The sequence below is a fragment of the Culex pipiens genome, chromosome 1 (assembly GCF_016801865.2).
Source record: "Culex pipiens pallens isolate TS chromosome 1, TS_CPP_V2, whole genome shotgun sequence".
Lineage (NCBI taxonomy): Eukaryota > Metazoa > Arthropoda > Insecta > Diptera > Culicidae > Culex > Culex pipiens.
In genome coordinates this window covers 52504796-52522154 of record NC_068937.1, presented here as the reverse complement: position 1 = coordinate 52522154, position 17359 = coordinate 52504796, and the positions used below count along the sequence as shown (strand labels likewise).

The 17359-nt window shown below is 43.3% G+C and overlaps 1 protein-coding gene across 2 annotated transcripts; it reads left to right on the top strand.

Annotated features, from left to right (window-relative positions):
• Window positions 1-245: 245 nt before the first annotated feature.
• LOC120432381 (rapamycin-insensitive companion of mTOR) lies at window positions 246-15867 on the top strand. Of its 2 annotated transcripts, none has more exons than XM_039597578.2 (7): window positions 246-553; window positions 5529-7642; window positions 7704-7912; window positions 10383-12224; window positions 12285-12367; window positions 12428-13389; window positions 14465-15867. In XM_039597578.2, the coding sequence occupies exons 1-7, from the start codon at window positions 505-507 to the stop codon at window positions 14966-14968; spliced, it is 5763 nt and encodes a 1920-aa protein (XP_039453512.1). In that variant the 5' UTR covers window positions 246-504; the 3' UTR covers window positions 14969-15867. The 2 variants fall into 2 exon arrangements, with proteins under 2 accessions (XP_039453512.1, XP_039453520.1); XM_039597586.2 differs by lacking the exon at window positions 246-553 and adding an exon at window positions 1307-1769.
• The last annotated feature ends 1492 nt before the right edge of the window (window positions 15868-17359 follow it).

Here is a 17359-nt window from a genome sequence, read left to right as displayed (position 1 = left end):
AAAAAACTACAGATTTGCTTTTTGACCTTCTAAAAACAAATGCCAGAATCGAGAAAAAAAAACTCTGAAAATGAACAAAAAAAACTTATTCTGAATGAAAAACAAAACATTAAATGTTTTATGTCTTTTGACTTTATGTCAAAAAGTTCCAACACCCCACGCCAAATCACGCACACACAGACACACCCGCGTCAAACGCGAAGGAACGCCCCGAAACGAAATTGTCACCGCCGTCAGTTTTTCAGTCAGTCAAAAAATCTCACCCAAAAAAAAAGTGAAGCTCGCGAGGAATCGCTGCAAATTTCACGGCGCAGCACGAAAAAATGGACCATTTCGTTGGCCGGAATCGGTGCTAAACGGAGAAAGAAAGTGCCCAAAGTTCGCGAAAGTTAGTGTCCGCGCGCGCGCGGGTAATTCGTTTCGTGTCCGGAAAGCCGGAAGTTTCTAGTTCCGTCGCCGTCGGAGGAGGGGCTTTCCCCTCGCAGGAAAAGGAATCCGCTTGCGATGGCCATGTCCAGCTGGATGATACGCCACCGGAGCCAGCGGCAGAGGAGTAATTGATTTGAAGATTTTGTTTTTTTTTGTTCGGGTGTTTGGCCACATTCCGTGGGGAGGAAGGACATTGCGGGTTTGGAGAAGAAATTTGTGCTTCTTCCTCTTGGCCCCAAAAGGGGCTTCTTTTCCGTCGTGGCCGCGGTCGTCGTCGTCGCTTGTGTTATTAGGTCATGCTTTGCCAATAAACATCCGGAAGGACGGCGGAGGAGGAGTGGAACCGGGGCAGGTTGTGGTGGAGGAGGACGGAGTGAAGCGCTTGTTGGCAAAGAAGCCGCCAGGGTTGCCAGATTTGCTGACTCGCGATGAATAACAAGAACAAAGTTTGTTTTGTTGATTGTTGGCACAACGCCTAGTCCTCATCACGATACGATGGAGTTGAATGTAGAAACAATGAATGTACAACGGTACAAATCAACACGGACATTGCTGGCGACCCCGTTACTTCGATGTTGTAGCACTGCAGTACTAGGAAGAGTCCCATTGTTCTCAATCGCAAAACTGTGCCAGCGCAGATCCTCGAAGCTGGGCAAAGAAGCACATGATGAATGGTCTCAATACTGCAGGAAGAAAATTCATAGTGGTTCGCGAATTACGGCAGTTTAGGTCAACACAACGTTACAGTTCTTCATAAAGCATGAATATTTTTGGTCCAAATATTTAAAAAAATAACCCGATCCAGCAGATTCAGTTTTTAGAAGAATCATGCTCAAATTGAGCAATTTCAAGTGAAACACGAATTTCCGCATCGTTCAACCCGATAAAGTCACCTCGGCAAAAACAAATGATTCACCGAGCAACTTTCCCACAACCAATCCCGCAGCACTGCCACGACACGAGCCTGCCCTGACTATATACAGTGCTGTCGCAGCAGCAGCAATTCGTCGCCACCGCCGACCTGCATACCAAAGCCTTTCACACCCGGCCCAGCTGCACCATAAACATGCACATTAAAGGTTGTGCTGCGCTCTCTCACTCATCTTTTCTGCACGGGCATGACGGATGTGCGCGCATTCCGGCTGCCGACGAATGGAGAATCGTCTCGTATAGTATCGAGCTGGTTGACCTAATAGTAGTAGCGACGTGCAGTGTGGTGGTAGTAGAGTTGTACTATAACGTAGTTGCGCACTATCCATCACGCACGTGAGCGTTCCCCCGACAGGACTGTACGATGATTGAGGAATGGTTCGTGGAACGCCTTCGGCGGCAAGCAGAAGGTATGCGCAAAGTGCATTCATCATCATCCAACCGCCGAGTTTGCGAATGTCTGTGCACACAGCGTACATGTAAACAAACAGCCGTTGCGCGAGCAGCGAAAGAAAAGGGCCGATCAGCCGATTGAACGTTGGAAGATAGAATGGCTCTTGCCGTGTGTCGTCTTGTCCAAAAATAACCCTGTCAGAAGAAACGAAATTAGAAGTTTATATTTGGTGAACTCGCTACAAGCAGCGCAGAATGCCCCAAATACCACTTGTTTGTTTGTTTGCTCAGATCGCTCTGCGCCGACAAAGGTTCCCCGAAAATCGGACAGCTGCCGGACGTCGTCACACACACACGTGACACGCGCGTGCTTTGGACAGTGTCGCAGCCGAGCAGACAGCTCGGAAACCTTCCCGGAAAATGGCTGGCTGCATCTGACGAGTTTAAATCAGTGCGCGGCGATGTCAGTCAAATGTGGCGTTACGGTGACGACGTGTGACTTGTGGTAGTGGAGGCTGGGGTCACTTAACAGAATGTCAGAAGCATCTCCAGATAGTCAACTGTAGTTAATCTGTAGATTCAGATTCTTCAATTGCTACAAAGTACAGAAGAAAATACACATCGAGGAAAGCGCGACGCGCCGCACCATCTATTTCGGGAACCCCAAACCAAATCCCGATCCGTACAAAGAGCGCGCGAAAGTAAAAACATTGGTTTTTGTTGTGGCTTCCCGAAAATCTTTCACCGCCCACGATTGCAGAACATCACCATTGGCAGGATACAAAGCGCGCGCGTTTTGTTGTTTGACTTAAAATTCTCGGCATTCTTTCGTCGAAACGATTTTGAGTGTGTTTGTTGTTTTTTTTATAAACAAATTATTGCTTTGTCAGCTGGGGTGGCGACCTTAACGGCGCTGTGAAGGGTTCAGCGGAACAGCTATGGGAGATGCGGATCAAGTTGGTTTGCGTGTTCGTTTTATTTGTTCAATTAAATTCAATTGCTGGCGTTTTCAGCGACAATGTTGGGAACAGCTTACTTGAGAGGAGAGGTGATTGACCTCTATTTGGGTCAGGACATTTTCGGGAACATGTTTGTTTAGGCAAATCTACTCAATAAATGAGGGATAAAATATTCTAATTGGGTCCTAAAATGAAGCTTAGATTGCCGATATTATTGTTTACAGCGATAAAGCTTATTTTTCTGAGTACAATGACCCTTTGTACTACCACAAAGAGTTTAAAATGGATTTTAAATCAATTTTGAAAAATTAACCTCGCGGTCCTTCTTGACAGAAAAGTTCCTACTTGACAGCTCGTTCCAAGGGGACCATAGTTGATCCATCGAAAAAATGTTGTCTTGCCATTTTTTTTTTTTTGCATTACAATGAAAAAAAGTGATCAGAAATGGTTTTTGATCGTGTTTTTTACCGTTGTACATAAAAATTGACATATAGGGCTTTAGTACCCAATTGACAATAACTTGAGAGAGAGAGTAACCAGATCTTCAAAATTGATTACTAATCGGAGAGATAGTTCAGTAAAATATTGAATGACAAGTTTCATGATGAATTCTGACATGATTTTAATCAAATCTTAATCTATGGTTGAAGTATGGAGATAGGAAGGAACGCGGTCAAGAAAAGTTGCGCATTCTTTTCGTGACCCCCCAAGAAAAGTTTACAGTTTGGTTTGAGCGCGTTGAACGGTGCGCGAGCTTGAGATTGTGCGTTAAAATTAAAAAAAAATATACACAAATTACAAAATTTGAGCATTTTAAAATTTCAGAATAAAAAAAATCCGACAAACAAAAAATTTAAACCTTGAAATTTAAAAATTCATAGTTTCAAAATCCTCAACTTTTAAATAAGCAGATCCCTCAATTGGGTCCTAAAATGAAGCTTAGATTGCTGATATCGTGCTTTCCATTTCATTAGGGCACAAAACTTTTGTAAACAAGAGTGTATCCCTCTCACACCTTATGCAAACTGTCATTTGAGTGAAAGGGATACACTATTGTTTACAAAAGTTTTGTGCCCTTTTGAAATGTTAGGCTCCATATTATTGTTTACAGCGATAAAGCTTATTTTTCTGAGTACAATGACCCTTTGTACGCCCACAAAGAGTTTAAAATGGATTTTTAAATCACTGCTCACTGGGAATACTGACCGGTAGGGGATGGGTTTCGATTAGCGGCGTGCTGGATTTCCAATCCAGAGGTCGTGAGTTCGATTCTCGTACCGGGATTGAAAGGCCCAAGAAATCGCTCCCTCTCCTTTGTTCTGCTGTTCGTAAAGCTGTTTCTTGACCCCTTTCCTTCTGATCTGCATACTAGCCTTAAACAAAGTCAGAGAAGATTTTAGCTCAAAATTTTGCCATGAGCAAAGCGAACTGTCAAACTTTGTGAGCGTTTTTTTCTAATCTCTGAATTTTCAATCTTTTAACTTTTATTTTTTTTGTGTTTTAAAAATTAGTTTTTTTTATAATTTGCGTCTTTTTTTAAGCTTTGAATTTTTGATTTTTGATTTTTTTAGGAGTGTGCCTATTCTAATCAAAACACACAGCGCACAAGGTACAAGGAATGGAGTTTACAGCATCTGGATGGAACAGCACTTTTCCTCTCAATAGGAACTGTGTTATAGATCTAGAAATGCTTAATAACAGTAAAAATGGGTAACACGATACAATAGTCCTTGTAATCAGGATTCCGTGTCTTAATACTCAAAACAGAAAAAAAAATCAAAACACATATCTTCGCCATATGGAAGATTTGTTTTTTCTATTAAAGCTCCAAAAAACTATATAGGCCATAAACATACCAACAACAGCACCGCTTCAAGTAAGTAGTAAGCACACAATATTATGCCACACTACACTACACTGGCCATAAAGATTAAGTTTTATGCCCTTTTCATAAAATTTTCTATTTTGCTCAACCGATTAACGAAAGTCGCCAAAAGCATCTTTTCCACAGTTTTCACAGCGCTTAACCCACCGGCAGCCGCGTACTTGTACTTTGTACACACTTTGTAATGACACTTGTATGAAAGGCTAAACACGCGTTAAGATATAAAATTGCTTCTTACTACTACCAATATATTCTCTTGCACATGCTTTAGCTTTTCACGGGAGGAATATTCCCGAAACATGTAATTAATTAGCAAGTGCCATAAAAAAACAAACGCCCTGAGTCACTTGACGTTTTACCTATTCTCGTCGATGGCTGACGAAAACCGAGCGTGACACGAAGGCAAATAAAGGAAAAAGGCCTACCACCAACACAACCTGTAGCGCGTGTAATAGTGAGCCAGTGATGCCAGAATACTTCCTCTGGAAACGCTTCTTTTTGTTGGTTTAATCCTAAATGTTTGTTTCAAATAACATTAACTGGCAGCCACAAAAGTGCGCTGAATAAAAAAATGTATGCCGATCAAATGCCGATAATAGAAATGGCTCGGGCAACAGGGCATTCTCGTCAGACGAGAATAGACATTGAACATATTTTTGTAAAATGCTTGTAAAAGAAATAGGAATAACTTTTAGTAAGAGTCAAATTAAACAGAAATGTTCACAAAAGGCTGCTCTACTGGTTGGTGTACTTGGTTTTAGTAAATTTCAAGGAACACTCCGGATTATAGAGGTTACAGTGACGGGAATGGATCTCTAAACTTTCTATGAAGTCACTTCTTCCAAGCTCTCGTGATCCCCCTCCCCATCTTAGTGGCCAAAAAAAACTCAATCCGATCATCGTTACTTACAACTTCCCTTCCTTCCCACCAGGTCGCCCCCCTCCGGAGGACTGCTACCGGATGGACCCGTCGAAGTCAACGCGCGAGAACGGCCAGGACATCTTTACGGCGCTCGCGTTGCGCACCACAAACGAAAACAAACGGCTCAGCCTGCTGAACGGGCTGGTCAAGCTGATCGAGCGCTGGAAGCGGGAGAATGCCGTCGGAAGCTGTGGGGCTTTGCTGGTCGGGAGTCCCCAGCGCAAGTTGGTGCAGCAGCGGGAGGTTGGGCTGGGTTATGGCATTGGGGAGTGGTTGTTCTGCGTGAGTGCCTCGTTGGTGCACCAGTTTACGCAGATACGGGCGGGGGCGTTGAGGGCGGTGCGACACCTGTTGATGGCCCCGGGAGATGTGAGGGCGTTCAACGAGCTGCAGTTGGGACACTTGGTGTGCAGGAGTTTGGACGTGCTGTTGAAGAATGAAGAGGAGCGGGTTCAGGCGCTGAAGTTGATCCGGAAGCAGTTGGTGATTGCGCCGGAGCTGGTGAGCTCTGTGATGGTGAGGTGTCTGGTGTCGTTGGGTGAGAGTGGGGCGGAAGATCGTGCGGTGCGGGTGGACCGAGAGGATCGGATGTTGAGGGCTTGCCTGGCGACGCTTTGTGAGTTTGGGGTGTTGAACCCGAAGCTGTTGATCGTTTGTGGAGGGGTTAGCGTGATTACGCGGAACGTGCTGGAGTGTCACAGTCCGAGAATAGCGGAGAGCTTGTGCGGAGTGTTGCTGCACATGCTGGAGTGGCCAAAGACGCGGGAGATTGCTGGGGTGCGGTTGGACTGCTTGGCGGCACCGTACTGCGACTTTACGTACAGGTTGGGAATCATGGATAAGAACAAGGACGCACGGGATTTGCGGTTTACGTGCAGTCGGTTGGCGTTGCTATCGGTGCTGAGGAGTTGGGCGGGGACGCTGGAGTTCTGCAACCCGGCTAAACCTTCCGGGTTAAAAGCTATCATAGATATCCTGTACCTAAACCAGCTCGAAGTGCGTAAAGCTGTGCTGGATCTGCTGTACGAACTACTCGGCTTGCCGCAGCCCGTCTGGACCGACGAATACTCTGTAGCGCTTTCGGTCGTAGACCCAGCCGAGTACCAGGACTCGTGGCGACTCAACGAAGGCTTCGTAGCCGCTGAAGGTACCGCCGTACTTCCATCCCTCGCTAGTCGCGTGCCAAACGTCTCCGACATCCACCTGGCCCTGCTCCTGTACTGCTTCATCGAAAACGGCCTGCTGAACGCTCTCGTCGAAGTCATCATCTCCAGCGATACGTTCATCTCGGTGCGCGCAACAATCCTACTCGCAAAAGTACTTCAGCAAATGCATCTGCTCCTTCCAGCGGAGATCTGCAGCGCAACACCCTCGTCAACGCTGCCAACACTCATCTCAAAGGCTACCGAAGGCAACCACCAGGCCAAAACGGCCATCGCCGCCCTCCAGCAGTTCCACCAAATGCTCCAAAACCGACCCGCTTCCTGCTCGCTCTTCCTCGACTGCATCATCCAGTCCGGTGAACTCATCAACACCCGGATGTTCAAGCGCGAACTCAGCTCCCAAGAAGCGGTCCCCCTCCCGGCAACCAAATACGCCACCCTGGACAGCAGCTCCAGCTTCGGCATGAAGCGAACCCGGCACGACTCGGTCGGATCGACCGGAAGTTCCAGCGGTGGCGGGGGCGGCGGCGTAACCGGCCGCCTCAGCAGTCTCTTCGCCGGAAGTCTCCAGAACGGCACCTCGCTCGACGACAGCGTCCTAACCACCAAATCCGGCAGTTCCTCCTCAGCCAGCAAGCGCGCTAGCTTGAAGCGGGCCCGCTTTCTGCACTTTTTCGACAACCTCAAGGAAAACGAACGACTCATCAAGGACTCGAACGTGCTGGCGAACAAGGACGCCAACATGTGGGACTGGGACATTGTGATTACGATCTTCCGGTCGGACAGCCTGGGCAGCAAGCTGGACGACCAGAACACGCGCTTCATCAAGCGCATCATCGAGTACTTCAAGCCGAGCAATAACCGCTTCTCGCACCAGGATCTGAGCGGGATCTCGCGCCAGCTGCCGGCGTACGTGACGGCGGCGCTCGAGCTGATCGACTGGCTGCAGCAGAGTCAGGAGGTAGCTACATCACGTACCCCTTTGAAAAAAAAAGTAATTTCATTTGATTCTCCTGTTTCAGCTGGAGTGCATCCGGATCTTGACGGACCTGTTTACGGACATTAGCCGGCAGTTGATGGCGATTCACGCGAAAAAGTCCGCGCACGAGTGTCTGTTTAGTCCGCAGCACATGAGCAGTACGATGTGTCAGCAGTACTTTCTGTTTATCGGGCGTATGTGCCGGACGGAGAAGGGTCTCGGCGTGCTGACCAACACGGATGTGTTTAAGGAGTGAGTAGAAATAACAAAAAAAAAAAATCGATGGTTGGTGCTTTCCCCACATTAATATAGTTTTGCCTTCCTCACATCAGTGAGGAAATGCTATAAAATCACTCGAAAAATAAAGTTCTTCTTTTGACCTCCTTGACCCACCTTCACGTACACAGATCGAATCAAATTCTGAGCACATGTCTGTGTGTATGGTTGTTCAAAATAATTGCACTCGATTTACTCGGGACTGGACTGAAGATCTGACAACCCTATCGAAAATTATAAGCACCTAAGTAGTATTTATACACTTTTTGGAGGCCGGATCTTAGAAATTCAATGAAAACGTTGTCCAAATCTATTTTATAACGCATCGAAAGGGTTGTCAGATCATCATCATTTTCATCAAAATATCTGAGATCCAGCTTCATCAAAGTGTATAAATAACACGTAATGCTCATTACTCTTGATAGGGTTGCCAGATGTTTAATCTTTAAGGTTCATAACCATAACCTTGACTGAAGGCAGTTTCAAAAACACTCAACAATTTTTTACCTTTTTTAGACAAAAAAAAAACTCTAGAATTGTTCGCGTGACCACATATTAAAAAAAATACAAATTAAAAAGGCTAAATTTATTAAAAGTTCAAACATAAAAAAAAGTCATTGAAATTTCAAATATTAAAAAAAAAATTAAATAATATTTAAAATGTGTATAATTTCATGATTTCATAAAATTAAAAGCCTGAACAATTTAAGAAATAACATAAATTTTTTTTAATGTCTAAAAAATACATAATTTTGAAATATTCAAAATTTTAAAATACTTTGAATTTAAGGATATCTAGAATTAAATGTATTTAAAAGTTAAAAATAAAAAAAATGCATGAATTTGTTGAACTAGATGCCTCCTTTTTTTAATTTTGAAGTTGTAAATATTTAAGTTTTAAAAATAGCATAGCATAGCATAGCATTGGTGTCTACCCGTAGTTGCTACTCTAAATATTTAAGTTTTAAAAATATCTAAAAAGTTCAAAAAAATTAAAGATTAAAAAAAAAGTTTCAAAATATCGGATTTTTTTTAATTTTTAAAATTTAAAAATATTTAACTTATTTTAGAAATTTGAAATTAAAAATGAATTAAAAAATTAAATGATTTTTTTCAGTATTTTTTGTATGACCCAATCTCAACCCCCAGAACCAATCTCCCTTGTTGACGGTTTTAAATTCCTATTTTTTTTTATTTTTATTTTTTTACATTTGATAGATGAATTTCTTAAAATTTCAAAAAAACTGAAGATTTTTAAAATTTTAAAAAGTCTGAAAATTCTTTAGCAAATTCTTTGAAATGTTCCAAAATAAATATTTTTTAGAAAGAGTAAAAAACAGAAATAAAACAAAATTATATTGAGAATAAAAAAAGTATTTAAAAAAAATTCAATCTTTTAATTCCTCATTTTTTTAAATTTTCATGTCTATATTTTTAACGATTAACGATTTTTGATTGATTTTCAGCTTTAAATTTCTAAAATTAATGAAATATTTAAAAAAATAATAAGTAAGATCTATTCATAAATTTTAATATTTAAACTGCAAAAAAACCAAAAATTAAAACATTGGAAATTTTTGATTGATTTTAAATTTTCAAATATTTAAACAGATGAACTATTTAAATAGTTGAAAATTTAAAATATAGTTGAACTAATTAAATAGTTCAAAATTTAAAATATAGTTGAACTATTTAAATAGTTGAAAATTTAAAATGTTAAAATATTATAAATTTATAACAACAATTTCAATTTTTCGAAAATCGAATCAATCAATCAAAAATTTCCAATGTTTTAATTTTTGAATTTTCTGCATTTTAAATATTTAAATTTATGACTTTTGATTTTACTTAAATTTTTATATTTATATTTTAACTCTTGTCAATTTCCTGAAATTTTAATAAATTTAACGATAAAACAAATTAAAAAGATTATGTCTAATAAAAAACCATAAAAACGAAAAAAAATATTTTTTTAATGAGTTAATGCTTAAAATAAAACAATTTAGAAATGTTGAGAATTGGATATAATTTAAATTTAAGAATTTTTAAATTGTCTAATATTTTTGGTTTTTAGATATCGGATATTTTTACAATTATTAAAAAAAAATAAGTTTAAAAAAATGTATTATTTAAAAAAAAATCTTAAAACATTATTTTTAAAGATTTTTTTAAATAGTTGAAAATTTAAAATGTTTTGAAACTTTATATTTATACTATGTCAAAAATTTTCAAATATTTAAAATAATTGAGGTAAAAAATCAATAAAAAATTTTAAATGAATCTTTGATATTCATTCAATTTGAAAATTTTCCAATCTTCCAAATTTTGATCGATATATTATAATCCAGTGCAATAACTACCATTTTGTCGAATTCATAGCAATCAAGCTCGGTTGGCACGTTGAATTCGTTACTAATGAGTTATGAATACCTCTCTCTTCCCGCAGACTCAACACCATCGTCACCAAAACGAACCACATCTGCTACGTGAAGCTGATCGTGTCTGGGCTGGACTACTCGCTGGAGGGCGAACCCCGGAACGTGCTGATGCGAGCCCTGATCAAGCACCCATCTGCCAAGGCCCGCCTGTACGCGACGCAGTTCATGCGGGTGCTGCTGCGGGCACGACTGCCGAACTTTGAGGTGTGGGGCATGCCGTTGCTGCTGAAGCTGGCGAACGAGTGCCAGGCGCGGTGCGTTCAGCTGGCCGCGTTGGAGATCCTGGAGGAGGCTTGCTACGAGCGGATCTATTTGGAGGAGTTGGTGAATGTTTGGCCGAACCTGCAGCGGATCAGCGATCATGGGAAGTTGGTGATGATGAAGTTTTACTCGATTCCGCGCGGGTTGAACCATACGGCGGCGAAGATTCGGGAGGAGATTGAGCTATGGGTGCGGACTTACAACAGGAAGTATGTGCTGCTGGTTGAGGCGGATATTCATGCGCACTTGACGCAACACACGAAGACGGAGGACGGGACTTATAGTAGGAGGCACTGCGCGCAGAGGACGGGTATTGCGGCGCCGAATGTGTTGCCCCATTTGTACGGTCAGTTGGTCCAGACGAATCAGGGCATGTCGAATCTACAGGTGCACGGAGGGATCTTGGAGTTGGTGGAGACGCTGCTGCAGGCCAAGTGTTCGAATGATCGGGAAGTGTTGGAGTTGAAGGCGGCCATGTGGGCGCTTGGACATTGTAGTACGAGCAAGGACGGGGTTAGTTATCTGTACGAGTTGCCGTCGGCTAGGGTCTACGAGCGGTTCATACAGTTGGCCAAGTACGCTGAAGTCTACTCGATACGATCAACGGCGTTGAACTGCTTGTGCCTGGTGGCCACAACCCAAATGGGCGCGGATATTCTAGCCAAGTTGAACTGGATTTCGGTGCGTCACGACCGAAACACCTTTTGGCCGGTTTACGAACCTGAAGAGTGGTTCCCGAAGCAGTTCAACACCCCAGTACGGCACAACTACGAGTTGCCTCCGTACAACTACACGGCTCTCCTCGGAGAAGGCAACGGTGGCAACAGTCTCCTCGAAGGCGACAGCGAAGATCAGCAACTGGTCGTGTCCCGTCTCGAGAGCACCTCCGTCGGGGAAGATCAAAGCGACTGCGCTGCCCCCAACACCACCTCCCGATCACAAACCCTGCCGGAAAGTGTCCTCGCCGCATCCCGCAACCCCCCACCACCGCCCGCAGCGTCCTTCTCCAAACACAAACGCTCCCTGTCCGAGTCCAAAACCACGGACGGAATCAGTCTCATGGCTACCGTCGTTGCTCCCACAAACATAACCTCAACCTCGCTACATCACCCGCGCACCCGCTACAACTCGGCCGGCACCGACTCCAACACGTCCGGCGTCAGCAGCTACGAGTCGATCTTCGGCGGCGGACGCTTCCACTCCGACATGATGCAGCAAAGCCAACTCTCCCCGATACCGAGCAGCTCCAACCTGATTGACCTGAAGAAACTCTCCTCGGAGGAAAAGTACCGCCGCATCTCGCTCACCGGTCTGCCGCTGCGCGAGTCCAACGTCATCTCCGCCCAGGATCTGCACGGCTATCACACGCTGCGGATCCTGCGGAGACGTTGCCGGCCCATGCTGTCGGAGTCGGCCGCGGACGAGCTGGCGGAAATGATGGATGATGCGATGGCCAGCGTGACGTCGTCGTCCTCCACGTCGACCATTTCGCGGTTCCGGCTGCGGGCGTCCAAGTCCATTACGGAGCAGAACCGGAAGCTGAAGGTGCGGAGTTTGGACCGGAATTGCAGCTTCAATGCGATGATGGGGTAGGTTCGAGGGGGAGGGATTCGTATTGAACTTTGGCTGATGGTTGATTTTTTTTCCAGCTATGACGACTTCCGGCAAAGTCTTCGGTTGAAACACCAGCGACTTCAGCTGCAGGCCGACATCCGGGGGCCTTGTTACGCAGGTAAGATCGAATGCTTCAATTTAATGATCGAATGATCTAATCCCCAACCCTCCCAACCAGGCATCTGTCTCCCGCGCAACATTCTGGACCTGTTCCCCAAGGAGGAACCCACCGGAACGTACGTCTCCAACTACACCCTCAACGAGCTGGACGCAAATGCCGCCTCCGGTTACGCCGAGTCCGGCACGTCGTCGTCGATCCCGATCGTGGACCGCGAATCCGCCGACTCGATCAAACTGCTCCGGGTCAGTTCGGTGGACAGCAGCCAGGGAGCGGGGCACGTGCGTGATGACTGTTTGCAGTGTTGTCGGCGCAGGGGCGGTGAACCGTTAACGGCGACCTGCAGCAGCAGCCGGAGCGAGTGCTTCAACTCGTCGGAGAGTTCGTTCAGCGACGAGTCGGATCGGGTTCGGGCGAGCATTCTTCGGCACGTCCAGCGAATGGCAAACCCGGTGTGGAGCAAACAAAGCCGGGCCCAGCTGCTGGATCTGAAGCAGAAGCACGCGAGCGCCTTCCAGGACATTTGTCTGTACTCGGAGGTGTGTCTGCAGCTCGGCCGGAACACGTACCGGTTGGGCTCGCGGAGGTTCCTGCAGGAGCTGTTTCTCGATTTGGACTTTGAAAGTTTCTACCGCGAACCGGGGGAGATTTCTGCGTCCTCAAGATTGGAACGAAGACCGTCGGATGACGAAAGTGGCCCCTCCTCGGTAGTGTCCCCAAAAGTTCCCAAGAAGACCAGTGTAACGAAAAGTGTAAACGGTAGGACTCCGAACCAAGAAACGAGCAATAAACGAAACGATTCCAGTGAAACCAATGGGAAGTCAGTAAATAATGCCCAAGCAGGGCCCAGTGGAACCAACGGAGCATCTGTGGTGGTGCTGAACTCGAAACCACTCCACCTGAGGTCACCTCCGTTGGCCAGTTTGTACGAGACGAGTGTGGAGAATATCGCCGAGATGAGCTCGACACCGAAGGAATCGGCGACGCTGCGGGCGCAGGTTGCCCTCGGGCAGATGCAAAAGGTAATTATTTTTATTTCTATATCGTTGTCAACTTCAAAGAATCATCTCTGCGGTAAATTTTACCCAGTTTACTTGCTCAAGATGCTATGGAAAGATATTCTTGATCGGGCCAACGTGCCTTTTTATCGTCACAATTTTTTAAAAACATAAAGGCTCAAAAAAAAAATTGTCCAAAATTTAGCTTCGGATAAGAATTTAAGAATTTCCGAATTTCCGGATTTCCGAATTTCCGAATTTTCGGATTTCCGGATTTCCGAATTTCCGCATTTCCAAATTTCCGAATTTTCGATATTCTGAATTTCGAAATTTCGGAATTTCCGAATGTCCGAATTTTCGAATATCCAAATTTCCGAATTTCTTAATTTCCGGATTTCCAAATTTCCGGATTTTCGAATTTCTGATTTTTTGAATTTCCGAATTTCTGAATTTTCGAATTTCCGAATGTCAGAATTTCCGAATTGAGGAAATTTGGAATTTAGGAATTTCCAAATTTCCGAATTTTGGAATTTCCGAATTTCCAAATCTCCAAATTTCCGAATGTCCGAATTTCCGAATTTCTTAATTTCCGGATTTTCGAATTTCCAGATGTCCAGATTTCCAAATTTCCGAATTTCCGAATGTCCGAATTTCCGAATTTTAGAATTTCCGATTTTCCAAATTTCCGAATGTCCGAATTTTTTAATTTCTTGATTTCCGAATTTCCGGATTTCCGGATTTTCGAATTTTCGAATTTCCGAATTTAATAATTTATTAATTTCCGGATTTCCGAATTTCCGGATTTTTGGATTTCCGAATTTCTGAATTTCCGAATTTTGAAATTCCGAATTTCCGAATTTTGGAATTTCCGAATTTCCAAATTTCTGAATTTCCGAATTTCCGAATGTCCGAATTTTCGAATTTCCGAATTCCTTAATTTCCGGATTTCCAAATTTCCGAATTTCAAGATTTCCGAATTTAGGTATCTAGGAATTTATGAATTTAAAATTTTATGAATAAATTATGAATTTAAAAATTGAGAATGTAAGAATTTAAGAAATTAAAATTTATGGACAATTTTCAAATTTTCTAATTTCAGCACCAAAAAATCCTCAACCGACATTCGATCGGCACGGACGTCCCGGATGGCGCCATCACCAAAGATGCAGCATCCTCCTCGGAAACCGCTCGGTTTCGCCCCGACCAGGACGACCCGGACGAACCGTCCACGTCTTCGTCGTGCTCCGCAACGACGGCCAGCAGCCAAAACCAAAACAACGGCAAATACCGACCCCGGCCCCGGTTCAACACACTGGAGCTGGACCTGAGCTGCACCAAGAACAAGTTCCCGATCCGGCGGGACCGAGCCGTCGGATACTCGCCGACCACGCCAACCGGAGGAGGTTCGATTATAACGACCTTTGGGGTGACCACGATCGGTGGGAGTAGCGGGAGCAGCAGCGCCGTGACGAGTCCGACCGCAGAACTTCCGGCCCTGTTTTGCGAGCAACGGTTGCAGCAGCTGCAGCTGACCGGTTCCAAATCGGAAGCGACCCTGGTGACCAACAACAACAACGGCAGCATCAGCAACAGCAAAAAGTGACCGGAAGAAGGAGGGAAGACGACGGTAAGCGAACGAAACTAGTTATTTTGATGTGTTTATGTGTTTCAGTGTCGAAAGTTTCTTCATTTGTTTTATGCTTAACTTTTTGAAATGTTTTACTAAAATTAAAAAAGAATCAAGCTTTTCGATTTTCGAAAACGAATCTCACGTAAACTTTTGGTAACGAGGTTGATGAATTTACATCCGTGGTGGGGAGAGCCGCACTCAAGAAAAAACGAACACACACACACTCGGTAACTGCAAACTACGACGCAAATTATGAAATTTTTCGATGAAACGCTTGTGAATGGAGAGTACAGGTTCCTAATAATTTTTAACGATAAGTTTCACTAACGAATGATTATTGAATATTTCCTATACGATATTTATTTATTCTCCTCCTACGAAACAAACAAAAAGATCGCAAACATAGAGCAGCTGCTTCGCAGAAATGAGACTAAAAATTTCCCATTTTTTTATTATCAACATAGAGACGATTTCTAACCAAAATAATTAATTTACTGAGCAACCAGTTGCCCTCAGCTTGTGTAGGTATTTAAATATGAATTATTAGTTTAGTTTAGCCTAAGTAACAAAACAAACCAGTGCGGTTTAGTACGTTTGCAACAGACGCGCATGAGTATTATTATTTAAAAATGAACCTTCCTACTGCTAGAATCCAGCCTCTGCTGGAGTTTATCCCAATGAATCCCCGTTGGAACTGACCTTACAATCAGCGAGAACACTTTATTAATATAATTCTGTCGATGATTAGTTCGTAATCCTAGCAGTGTATACAATATACAAAAAAAAAAAAAACAAATATTATTTATTCAACTAAGCGAGTGTAATTTATATGTGTGCGGCGATGGGGGTGTCCTGTAAATCTGTAAAATATTTGAAGCTTTTGAAAAAACAAAAACAAAAATCATTTCTTGAAAGAGAAAATAAATCAATCAACAAAAAAAATCATTATACGACCACACCATTTGTAACGGAAATAAGTTGATTTGAATCGAATTTATTGGAATTAAAGAAAAATCACGTTTTGCAATCCCCCAAAAATAATTACTAATAAAAAAACTAGGGTAACAAAAGAAGTAGAGCTCGTACGGAACGAGCGATTTATATGGAAAATAAATTAACACAAAACACAGTGGAAATCAATCTGAAAATTCTAGATATTTTTTTGCTTATTTTTGATGACAACTCCTTAAAATTATGAATCGTGTATTGAGAGTAAACATCAACCGGGAACGTTGTTGCCTTCTAATTCAAGAATTGTTGTATTTACAGACCAAAACTCATTTTTTTTTGTAATTCTATCAGCATTTTTTCCAGCTTAAATTACTTTATTTTACTGCTCATGATATATAAAAAATCACCCGCCTGTGTGGATCAATCGGACCGCGCACTGGACTCACAATCCAGAGGTCGACGGTTCGATTCCCGCGGCGGGCGCTCTAAAATTCTTCGTGTAAATATGGGTATTCGGCGCCGTCGCTCCGTGCCATACTTTCATCTACTTATAGGAGCCCAGGGCGGCGAAGTCCTTGTTGATAAAAAGGCACTAGTGGTTGGTTACTAGCAATGGTGGCCGACAGCTATAAAGTCAACATCGTTTTATATATAAAAAAATAATACTAGCCTCTTTTGAAATGTCAGTAGCGAAATAAAATTTTCATAATATTTTTTCAGAGAGATCACGAAATTTCACGAATATTTAATTTTTCAACATTGAAAATCGGCCCAAATGTTTCAGAGATAAAGGCATATGAAAATTTAGTTTTGCGCGTTTTCCCCAAAAAGACACGCGGCAAACCAGCCTCGGAACAACGCACCGCACTTTCAGCAAATACGCGCTGTCAAATCCCATACTTTATTGCACTAAAAGCGCAGAAACTCGCTGACAACAATATCCAGGGCACATTCTGAAATGACGCCTTTGAAAGAAACGGACAAGAGGTATTTCTTGGATAATTTTTACGGTAAATGTCGACATCGTAGCCGTGTTTTCAAACTTATGAGCATGAGCATGAGAGACCACCCATGGTTGCCCCTCCGTTGCTGAACAGAACCGTAATATCCTTTCAGCACGACCGATCATAGGCTTCAACGATCTAGACTCTTATCAACAGCATGTATGAATGCGTTGAAAAGATAAAACACCATGATTGCTGAAACTTCATCAGTTGCGAATAGGTAACAGTCATTGGCCACCAACGGCGCCCGCCATGTCAGTTTGTAGACCTCGATTTTAAGGGACGGGAATGTTAGTTAGCGCATGTTGCTACTAGGGCAGCTGGTTTGTCCTGTGCTTACACCCCACAAGCGCCAGGAACCTGAAAATTTGTTAGTAGGATAGGGTGCTTGGTCAGGATTCATCATAGA

What these genes read in the sequence shown, in the direction of transcription:
- LOC120432381 (XM_039597578.2), top strand. Translation starts at nt 505, where the DNA reads ATGGCCATGTCCAGCTGGATGATACGCCACCGGAGCCAGCGGCAGAGG. An exon ending in GGCTGCAGCAGAGTCAGGAG is followed by an intron (nt 7,643 to 7,703) that starts GTAGCTACATCA and finishes CTCCTGTTTCAG; the next exon opens with CTGGAGTGCATCCGGATCTT. An exon ending in CCCTCGGGCAGATGCAAAAG is followed by an intron (nt 13,390 to 14,464) that starts GTAATTATTTTT and finishes TTCTAATTTCAG; the next exon opens with CACCAAAAAATCCTCAACCG.